This window comes from Sinohyriopsis cumingii, chromosome 3, assembly GCF_028554795.1.
Source record: "Sinohyriopsis cumingii isolate HCF-2022 chromosome 3, ASM2855479v2, whole genome shotgun sequence".
Lineage (NCBI taxonomy): Eukaryota > Metazoa > Mollusca > Bivalvia > Unionida > Unionidae > Sinohyriopsis > Sinohyriopsis cumingii.
Window position 1 is genome coordinate 85,546,664 of NC_142963.1, and position 12,272 is coordinate 85,558,935.

Here is a 12,272-nt window from a genome sequence, read left to right on the forward strand (position 1 = left end):
GAGATTGCATATTGCCAGATGCAGATAAAATGTATTTTAAGACATATGGAAATATCACACACTTTCTGACTGGTTGAAAATCAAAACTGGCATCAGTAAAATGCATGATATACTGTCGGAAACTTTGATACCATTATAACATCATGATGCTTCCTGACTTTGAACTTTAAATAATTTTATTTTATACCATGAGATAGTACCAGAATTAATTATAATTTACACCATGAGTTTGAACCAGGAATAATTATATTTTGTACTACGAGTTATATTACATACACAATAACATTTATAGCAGTCTATGGCACATAATGAGAAGGCAGATCTGTTTCTATGGCACATTATGAGAAGGCAGGTCTGGGTCTATGGCACATAATTAGAAGGCCGGTCTGGGTCTATGGCACAATATGAGAAGGCAGGTCTGGGTATATGGCACATTATGAGAAGGCAGATCTGGGTCTATGGCACAATATGAGAAGGCAGGTCTAGGTATATGGCACATTATGAGAAGGCAGGTCTGGGTCTATGTTGTTTGCAGTTGGACCTGACTTATAAGTGAGCTAATAAAGTAAAATGTTTGGTCTAAAATAGAATGGAATACTAGTATTACACTAATGACATTCCTGTAGCATTACAATATCACTGCCTGGATATTGCAATATTACCATGCTCATTTTAGATATCTGTAGTATTAAATATCACTGCCTGGATAATGCAATTAGTACCACACTCATTTTAAATGCCTGGAGTACAGTGTGACCCTGCTATAGCATGCTCCATTGTAACACAAATTCGCATATAACATGGCATGGCTCCCAAAAATTCATATAAATGTATTTTGCTCATACAAGAAAAAAAAATTCTTCCTAAAAGTACAGAAATAACACATAAAAGGTTTATTGTCATTTTGGGAAAGAGATCATGTATGAATTCAAATATACGATGTGATGTGGCTCCTAAAATGTCCTATACATGTATTTTTGTGCACATGAGAAATATTTTCTTTTGTTCTTAAAAGTACAGAAGATAACATGTTGTTGTTGTTGTTGTGGGGTTTAACGCCATTTTTCAGCACACGATAGGCTATGCATGGCGGCCAGTATTAATGGTGGAGGAAGAACCCGGAAAAACCCTGGGAAGAACTACTGACCCACGTGAAGCTACTGGCATTCTTTCTCACATACCCACATAGGCCGAATCCTAGACTCGAACCCACGCAGACAGAGGTGAGATGGCAGTGGTTTGTAACGAAGAGCGCTTTAGACCACTCGGCCACTCAGGGCCCCTGATCACATAACATAACATGTAAAAAGTATATTATAATTTTGAGGAAGAGATCTAATGAATTTGAATACAAGATGATCGTGATGTAACTCCTGAAATTTAATATATTTGTATTTTCCTCATATACAAAAATTGTTTTCTCATAAAAAGTATGAAAAATAATGTGTAAAAAGTTTACCATTTTGGGGAAGAGATTGCATATGAATTTGAATATGAAAGGAACATTCCTGAAATTTTAAAATTTCATCAATTTCTTGAAGTTTTGTGCTAAAACAAACATCAGAAATACAAGTATCTAAACCAGTGGCTGGGCCTTTTGAGAACTTTGATTATTGTTGAAAGATATCAACTCAAAAGTATTCATCTTATTATTAAATATCCAATAAAGCCATTAGTTTTTTGTGTTTGTCTTCAATGCGTTCTGTGTAGCATTGCTATTCAAACAATATCGGACATATGTTTGTTATTTAAACTGCTTACATAACCAGGCACCAAATAATGTGGTGGTTGATAAAACATTCTCAACTGAATCTATAAATCGATTAATTTATGTACATTGTAATCATCAAAGTCAAGGATGGTACTGTTGTGCAGTATTCTTACAGTTTGGTGGAACATTTCCAGATGACACTGTTGAGTAGTATTAACACATTTTAACTAAACATCCTAAGATGACCATGTTGTGCAGTACTGTTACAGTTTGGTAGAACAACATGGGATGACACTGTTGAGTAGTATTAACACATTTTAATTGAACATCCTAAGATGACCATGTTGTGCAGTACTGTTACAGTTTGGTAGAACAACATGGGATGACACTGTTGAGCAGTATTGTTACATTTTAGTGGAACACCCTGAGATGACACTGTTGAGTGGTATTGTTACAGTTTGATGCTGCCATTGCTTGGCAGTGTTGTTAGATGCAATCAGCTGACTAGTGAATAATGTTGTCCATCCCCTATAAAAATTGACCCCACTGATGATTGACACATTTTTTTGCTGAAGTCATTAAAAGAAATAGTCATAAAAGTGTTAATCAGTGGACATTTATTATATGTAATGGGTCATGAAAACAATGCTTTTACCATTAAAGAGATGAATGAAAAGTCCAGTATTCAAATTCTTCATTTGACTTTGACAAAAGCAAACATGACAGTAATAGAAAGCAGCCAAAAGGCAATCAGTTTAAAAGAAAAAACAAGTATTATAATTCACAGATGAGAAAATTTTAGCAGCATGAAATATATATGGACACCATATATTGACATTGGGATGTACTGAACATCAAGTGACATGTGATTTATTTTGTTACATAGTTGTGCTAATATTTTACCACTGAATTCAGACAAATATTGACCTGTGACAATTAGTGAATATTTAAATCTGTGTGCAGATTTTTGATGATATTACATTTATTGTGGATTCACTGATGTGATGAGATGGGCAAATACACAGTGTTGATACTCTAATCATGCTACACATTAGACATATATATATAAACAGCATACATGTATATGTACCAATACATGGCTCTCTGAATAAAATAAAATATTATATGTAATATCTATTTTCACTACAGGCATATTTCTCATTTAATATGCATTGATTTAAGATGGTACCTGTGCCAATGAAGCACATAGTTTGGTATGGTAGCGCTCACCAGATAATATGTACTTTTGAGAGAGTGACGTATGTAAGGTGAAGTAGTTCGCATTTAAAACATGCACAGTGGAGAGAATGTTTGCATACCTCTATGCTACATTAATGTAATGTGGATGATATTTCTTTTGGATATTGTACTTTTGGAAATTTTACATGATTTAAGCACATTGTTAACTAAAATGACTGCTCCCTTGTGTTAAAAAATCAGTCTGAATTAGTCTAAAGTACACTATACATAGCAGCTATTAAAATAGGGAAAATGAATTTTGCCAGACTAGACAATACCAGCTTCTGAAAGTGCAATGAATGAATTACCAAATATATAAAATGTAAAAAAAGTTATCGGCTCTTTTTTATACAATTTACCTCTAAAGTTCAGGAAGTGAAAATGACCAAGTAGAGCTAGCACTTTTTTGAAAGGTGCACATTTGAAGTAAGGCCAAGCTGTATACTCTATAACCCATAGTACACCCATCAATCATACACCAGAATAAAGGGAATTAAAGGTTCTTTGCATTATACCTAAGATATACAAGGTCTTTTTTAAATAGCCAGTATAACCAGTGAGGAAAGCCGGGGACATTCTTTTTCTTTAAATTCCTAACCCTATGCAAAATGCGAAACTGTATAGCGCCACCTTAAAGAAAATAAAAAAATGTTTGCAATTATTTTTTTTTATTTTCATATAATTATGTATGATGTTCTGAATAAAATGGTACATTCATATTGCATTTAAGCATGAAAATAAGCTAATTATGATCATTTTTCTCTTGCTTACATAATTTGCCATGAGGTATGTTTGTGTGAGTAGTGACCTTTATTATGGGGAAATTAGAAGACTTAGAATATAGGAATAGAGTCAACTTAAATTTAAAACTGTTGCAATAAGTGACAGAAATATATGGTGAAAATGTTTCTTTTCATTTATTTGCAATGAAATAAAAAAATAAATGAAGAGAAAGTACATTCGCTTCTTCCATATTAAACAATAGGCAAATATTTTACACTTTGACCTTTGACCTTTATGAAGCTGATGAGTTACCTCCCTTTTCTAATTGTAAAATTCATTGTTGATATCTCAGAAATAATTCTGGCTAGTTTCATGTTCCTGTCATTCAGCATAACATTGGTTGCTATGTTTACAAAATGTAATGTGCATTCTTAAAATAGCTCACTTTTATCATGGGGGGGGGTAGGCTGGACTTGTTAGAGACTCTGACACTCATAAATACTGTTCTGTGGGGAAAAAGGCAGGAGAATTATTCATAAGGATTGTTTTGATGCTTGCGACTTAAATGTTTCAGCCATATAAACATAATTAAATCATAAAAAAATAATACCTACATCTTCTTTATGGTAGCGCTCACCAGATAATATGTACTTTTGAGAGAGTGACGTATGTAAGGTGAAGTAGTTCGCATTTAAAACATGCACAGTGGAGAGAATGTTTGCATACCTCTATGCTACATTAATGTAATGTGGATGATATTTCTTTTGGATATTGTACTTTTGGAAATTTTACATGATTTAAGCACATTGTTAACTAAAATGACTGCTCCCTTGTGTTAAAAAATCAGTCTGAATTAGTCTAAAGTACACTATACATAGCAGCTATTAAAATAGGGAAAATGAATTTTGCCAGACTAGACAATACCAGCTTCTGAAAGTGCAATGAATGAATTACCAAATATATAAAATGTAAAAAAAGTTATCGGCTCTTTTTTATACAATTTACCTCTAAAGTTCAGGAAGTGAAAATGACCAAGTAGAGCTAGCACTTTTTTGAAAGGTGCACATTTGAAGTAAGGCCAAGCTGTATACTCTATAACCCATAGTACACCCATCAATCATACACCAGAATAAAGGGAATTAAAGGTTCTTTGCATTATACCTAAGATATACAAGGTCTTTTTTAAATAGCCAGTATAACCAGTGAGGAAAGCCGGGGACATTCTTTTTCTTTAAATTCCTAACCCTATGCAAAATGCGAAACTGTATAGCGCCACCTATATAACACAGTCAGATTTTATGGACCCCAACCATCTTGTTATAATGGGGTCACACTGTGTTACGATAGCACTGCCTGGATAATATGACAGTACCATGCTCATAAATACCTGTACTCCCAAATAAATTCCTGTTGAAAGCAAAGTTTAATTACTGCATGCAAAAACAAAGAATTCTTAAGGTCACTTTTTGAATTTCTACATCATTTGACTTATCTTATAAGACTCTTCTGAAAACTGGGCGTAAAGTAATTGAATTGAATTGAAGTTTTATTCCTGGATCAGGTTGCTGCTGATAGTTAAAATGACACTTACTCTGCTTCAACGAGACTGTTCAGAAGACGCTCTTTTTCTTCCCGCAGAGAATCCAATGTCTCCTGTGTCTCAATAGATTCTAGCTCTGCATCCTAGAAACAAAAAGTATTAGTCTTACAAAACCCGTGGTTTGAAATCAGCTGTATATCATAACTTGTTGAATATATTAATAAATGTGCAAGGAGATGAAAAATTTTAAACATAGCACAGGCCTTTTTGAGTGTATGTGATTGTGGTCATGTATGCACATTTACTGGCCTTAAAATAAATATTAATAGTTGTTTTAAAATTGAATATTAATACATTTCAACAGAAGTCTATTCAATCATGACTGTTGATTGCTATGCAGTTTATTGTTGTCAAAAAAAACTGTCAGATGAAAATTACTGATCATTACAGACTATTACAATGGTGGTCAGGTGCTAAACTGGGTCAACACAAGAGAATGTCAGGTCTAATCATAACAAATAACAGGTTAGCATGAATTTTTTCAACATACACAGGTTTCACTGTGACAGCAGTAAGCAATATTCAATCTGCTTTGTACTGGATCACACCTTTAGGTTGACCTCGTCCAAAAATTTCATGAATTTAAGATCTTTCACGGATTATGGATACATTAAGATTGAAATAAAGTGAATAATCATCAGTTAAATGTATGGCTAATAAAATTCTAAAAAATGACACACATCACTGAAAAAGCTGGTACCAAAGATGATCATGTTGAGCAGTATTGTTACAGTTTGGTGGAACAACATGGGATGACAGTGTTGAGCAGTATTGTTACATTTAGTGGAACATCCAAAGATGATCATGTTGAGCAGTATTTTTACAGTTTGGCGGAACATATTTAGATGACACTGTTGAGCAGTGTTAATACATTTTAGTTGAACATTCTAAGATGACCATGTTGAGCAGTATTGTTACAGTTTGGTGGAACATCCAAAGATGATCATGTTGAGCAGTATTGTTACAGTTTGGTGGAACATCCAAAGATGATCATGTTGAGCAGTATTGTTACAGTTTGGTGGAACATCCAAAGATGATCATGTTGAGCAGTATTGTTACAGTTTGGTGGAACATCCAAAGATGACCATGTTGAGCAGTATTGTTACAGTTTGGTGGAACAACATGGGATGACAGTGTTGAGCAGTATTGTTACATTTAGTGGAACATCCAAAGATGATCATGTTGAGCAGTATTGTTACAGTTTGGTGGAACACCGTAGGATGACAATGTTGAGCAGTATTTCTACAATTTGGTGGGACATCCCAAGATGACCATTTTGAGCAGTACTGTTACAGTTTGGTGGAACACCCTCAGATGACACTGTTGAGCAGTATTGTTACAATTAAATGGAACATCTTTGGATGACACTGCTGAGCAGTATTGTTACAGCTTGGTGGAACATCCTAAGATGACCATGTTGAGCAGTATTAATATAATTGGGTGGAACACCCAGGGATGACATTATTGAGCTGTACTGTTACAGTTTGGTGGAAAACCCTAGGATGACACTGTTGAGCAATATTGTTACATTTTGGTTGAACATCCTAAGATGACCATGTTGAGTAGTATTGTTGCAGTTTGGTGGAACACCCTGGGATGACACTGTTGAGCAGTATTGTTACAATTTGGTGGAACACCATGTAATGACACTGTTAAGCAATACTGTTACAATTTGATGCTTATGTTGTAAATGCTAGTAATGACAGTATTAATTCTAAGAATGCAACTGTAGAATGTATTTTGAACATTAAAGTCTACAGTTTTTCCTCCATGTACATTACTTTACATAAATAAATGCAACAATGTCTTTGCTGAAGATTTCAACTTCTCTTATTATATTTTCTATTAATGCTCACTGAAAATATGTTCTTGATTGGTGCCCAAGCTAATCAAAATCAGTAAGACATTTCTGTCAGCCAATGAAAATCATCATCTTATGCTTCTTTGGCAATGAGTTTCCTCTGTTCACTTAGTGAGTTTGGATGTGTTTGATTCAGTTAGTCTAAGATCATCCATAATGATGTTTTATCTTTTTTCTGGGTTTTTTATGTGCCCTGTGGACACTATAGAGGCAAATTTCTTGTATCAAAGATAAAAAAGTAAGAGTTAATGGTGCAGCCCAAAAGGAACTCTGCTAATGGGTTCAAAATTACTTCTATCAATCAATGATCTTCCTATCACCTATCTCAGTCTCTGCTGAAAGTCTGGTACAAAGAACAAGAACCATAAATACCGTGAATTCATTTATTTCATGTGTATCACTGTCAGTAGTTTTGCAAATGAGAACTTTTTGGTTGGTACTGAAATTGACGGATTGAGAGATGGGTTCTTTCATTGTTTTGTTTTCACTGATGGACCTTTCTTCAGTGAGTCTTTAAATTTGTTGTTTGTAGAGACCATAAAATATACTAAAAATGGGACCCTATGAAACATAGCGCATTCACAATAAATAACAGAATTTCATCTAGTTTAGAGGTTATAAAATGTTGTTTAAAAGTTTGCATTCTGGCTAAACATTTCGCCAACAATCTACAATCATATGCAGAAAGTTATAGCAATGAACTTTACTTGACTGTGTTTCTGTACACTCTTCATCATTTTGGTCACATTTTGAAGTAATTAACAGACTTCAATGCTGAACAGCATGATTTCAACAAAAGCTCAAGTTAGTGCTAAGAAAATTCTGTGAGAAAATAAGTTATTGTTTCAACTATATTTGCTGTATGAATAGACAACGGTAGCTGTTGAATTTCATTCCAATCCATGGTGCATTAAAAGACAAATTTCTTTAATTAAAACTAGGAAACAATTTATGTAACCATTTATCTTTGTCATATTTACCTTAAGACGGATGACAAATTCATTTTCCTTGAGAATGTTGTCCTGTTGAAGGCCAACCTCCATTCCCCTCTCTTTGTACAGGAGGGTATTTAGTTTGATCATATCATTCTGCATATTTCTGATGGTTCGCTCAATATCGTAGGTCTCCCGTCTCTCACCATCAATGTCACCTGAAAACAGAAAAGTAATTACTCCAAGAAAAGACTCAAAACTAAAATATTTTATCCCTAATTGTCTACATTATTTTAATTGATCCTATCTATAAGTGCCAGACACTTCCTAATTGGTCAAGAGTCCTTATTCACAGCAGTAAAATCCATAACAAAGAAATATTTTACATGAAATTCTATGTGAACTACTGACACAAAGAATTACATTTTTGACAATACTTTACAAAAAATATATCACACAATGCTTCCCTTTATTAGCATCATTATGTTATAAAAGGTGTTCACCACTATAGCGTCACATAGTGATGCCAGTGAGTAATATAAAGTACTAAACACCATGTGATAACAGAATAGTGAACTTGTAATACAATCTGTTACTTACTGCATTCAAAATTTGCTATGTAATATTATAAATTGTTGAAATTCATAAATTTCATGTAAAAATGTACAATTGTTTAAGATTCTCTATTTCCAAGAAATGTTAAAACTGAAATGTTTTGTATCTATGTATCTGCAGTTGTTAATGATTTACTTTCAAAAAAAGTAATGGATTTACTTTTATATATATTAAACAATTTACTTTCATACATATTAATGACGGATTAACTTTTATATACATTTATGGATTTACATTCATATATATTAATGAAGTATTTACTTTCATATATATTAATGAATTTACTTTCATATATACATTAATGAATTTACTTTCATATATATTAATGAAGTATTTACTTTCATATATATTAATAAAGTATTTACTTTCATATATATTAATCATGGATTAACTTTTATATACATTTATGGATTTACATTCATATATATTAATGAAGTATTTATTTTCATATATTAATGATGGATTCACTTTCATATATATTAATGGATTTGTTTTCATACATACATTAATGGAATTACTTTTATATATATATTAATGGATATACTTTCATATATATTAACTCATTCGGCTCCAATCCTGCCAGTAGGCGTGATGAGGTTGTACCCTATTCCCAGCTCTGAAGCATCAAGGTCATTTAAGGTACACCAACGTGGGTGATATTACAAAAAAGCTGACAGATATAGCTCTACAATGATACCAAATAATCTGGAAGTTCTAGTTGCACTACAAAATACAGAGGGAAAAACCTCATTTTTTGTACCCGCTTTTTTTTGTGTCTGGATTTTAGACCTTTTGGCCTCAGATCTAAGGCAGACTGGTCTGAACTGCACACAGATAGGTGAACCTTTGCAAAAACTAGGATAAGGTGGGCATTTGGAATAAAGATCGGTCTCCATACGAAAATGATGGGTTCATTAAGCAAAACAAAATATTAAAAAAATATAAAATCTAACTTTTACCCTTCTGCTCATGCGTAAGCAAAATAACCAATGGAAAGCAATGTTTCTAATACAACTAGGCAAAAGTCTCATGGAAAATCTGTTGAACGCCGATGTATTATGATGTATTCAGAAATAGCTCCCAAAATGTCTTTCCTACTCACATTTCTGGTGAAAATGACAAAATCCTCTGGGGCCGAATGAGTTAATGAAGTGTTTACTTTCATATATATTAATGATGGATTCACTTTCATATATATTAATGAAGTATTTACTTTCATATATATTAATAACGGATTCACTTTCATATATATCAATGGATTTACATTCATATATATTCACGATGGATTCACTTTCATATACATTAATGAATTTACTTTCATATACATTAATGAATTTACTTTCATATATATTAATGAATATACTTTCATATATATTAATGAATTTATTTCATATATATTAATAGATATACTTCATATATATTAATGGATATACTTCATATATATTAATGAATATATTTCATATATATTAATGAATATACTTCATATATATTAATGGATATACATCATATATATTAATGAATTTATTTCATATATATTAATGAATTTATTTCATATATATTAAGGGATATACTTCATATATATTAATGGATTTACTTTCATATATATTAATGAATATACTTTCATATATATTAATGAATTTATTTCACATATATTAATGGATATACTTTCATATATATTAATGGATTTACTTTCACATATATTAATGAAGTATTGAAGCATTTACTTTCATACATATTAATGAAGTATTTACTTTCATATATGTTAATGATAGAATTACTTTCATACATATTAGTGAAGTATTTACTTTCATATATATTAATGATAGAATTACTTTCATATATATTAATGATAGAATTACTTTCATATATATTAATGATAGAATTACTTTCATATATATTAATGATAGAATTACTTTCATATATATTAATAATAGAATTACTTTCATATATATTAATCAATTTACTTACACATATATTAATCGATTCACCTTCATATGTATTAAATGATTTACTTTTGCTTCAAATTTTTCTAAAACACTTTGAAAAGGGCAAGGTTAGGTGCATCAGAAAGGATGCAAAGAGGTCAACACACCCTCTATCCTGGCTTTTTTCTGCAATAGGATGGTGAGCTGTTTCTTAAGGCTCTGCACATCCTTTGACTGTTCCTCCTTCTCCTTTGAGAGTCGAACAAGCTCACTCTGCTGTCTCAACCACAGCTGCTGTAGCTCTCCAATCTCCTGCAACTGTGCATCAATGGACTTTTGCAGTGAGTTGATCTGGATCTCCAGAGGGCCAAGTTCGACACCCTGAAAAGGAGATAACCACCATATGAATCAGATACTGTTCATAAGCCTGAGAATATAATTTTCACAAATTTAGTAAGACAAGGACAAGGTAGAAAAGGGGATGATTTTGGCCCCAAATCAGTTCCAGTCAAAACTTACTGACAAAGCAGTTTATCTCTCTTCCTTAAATATGTATGGCAAAAAAAAATCCAGTACCATATTTTAAAAAGAAAATCAACAATTAAAAATCCAAGCACTTTCTACTCTACTGTGTAATCCACTTTTGTTTTACAATATTACGGCAAACAAAGCCCAATCATGTTTATTTCCAAAGAAGATAAATCTTAAAGTCTGCATTTGCATATAATATGCATACAAGTCAATGTTAACCTCTATAAATTTATGATTTTGGTTTTGCAACATTGTTTATATGATGTGCATATTTCTATTAATATGGTTAATTACCTCTGACATATATTTTTGTTTTAATTTAAAATGTTTCATGTATGTTTACTTTTACCACTGACTAGCTCTCAAAAGCATGCCAGAATCACACACGAAAGGACAATTTATTTATTTCTTACTCATTTTCCTGCACAAATATGCCATGCAAAACAGTATGCATAGATGTAATAACCATATGTTGCGACAGTGAAGAATAAAAACTTCAGAATATCAATGACCCAAGCTGTTTTGTATATGTACTAGGCTTAGGAAAAGCTCATCTTATTTTATTAATGATTTCATAAAATTATTCCTTATATATGTAGAACTGTATGACAGATTAATACAAAAGTAATTGTTCAGGTCCCCCCACCATTGATATATTGCTGTGAGTTAACCAATTAGAAGTAAAAAATATCTCACTGAAACAAATTATTGGGTATATATTCATTGAGTTATTGTATATTCAGTGGTCAATACAATCATGAAACATCACCAGATTTTGTTTTTGAAGAAATCTGTGCCCTAACTATACATTTATCTGTATGATTTTCTTAACTTTATGTTCAATAATTTGAAATTAAGGCTGACGTATTATGAATACAGCCATGAAAACTTTTTATAATGTTAGATTAACTTATTAAACAAGGAAATCAACAAACTTTCAGGTGCAAAAAGTTTCACAAATGCTTTTCATGTGTATCAATCAGAAATTTATACATAATAAGAATTTGTCCACATGTGTGTGTGTGTACACAAACATGCATACACATATATGCACACACAAGTCCAGGGACATGGACCATTTTTAATATGCTGCTTACTCCAAGCTAAAAACAGTTTTGTATCAGAGTTGAGGCTC

At 32.1% G+C, this 12,272-nt stretch overlaps 1 protein-coding gene across 2 annotated transcripts in view; it reads right to left on the reverse strand.

Moving 5' to 3' along the window:
* The window catches only part of LOC149803234 (coiled-coil domain-containing protein 40-like), a 71,777-nt gene that overhangs the window by 12,822 nt on the left and 46,683 nt on the right, over positions 1 to 12,272 (reverse strand). For both annotated transcript variants that reach the window (XM_089952875.1, XM_089952874.1), the window contains exons 13-15: positions 10,774 to 10,987; positions 8,115 to 8,284; positions 5,265 to 5,356 (exon numbers count right to left, since the gene is read on the reverse strand). In XM_089952875.1, the coding sequence (XP_089809001.1) occupies positions 5,265 to 5,356; positions 8,115 to 8,284; positions 10,774 to 10,987 (476 nt within the window). The remainder of the gene's footprint in view (positions 1 to 5,264; positions 5,357 to 8,114; positions 8,285 to 10,773; positions 10,988 to 12,272) is intronic.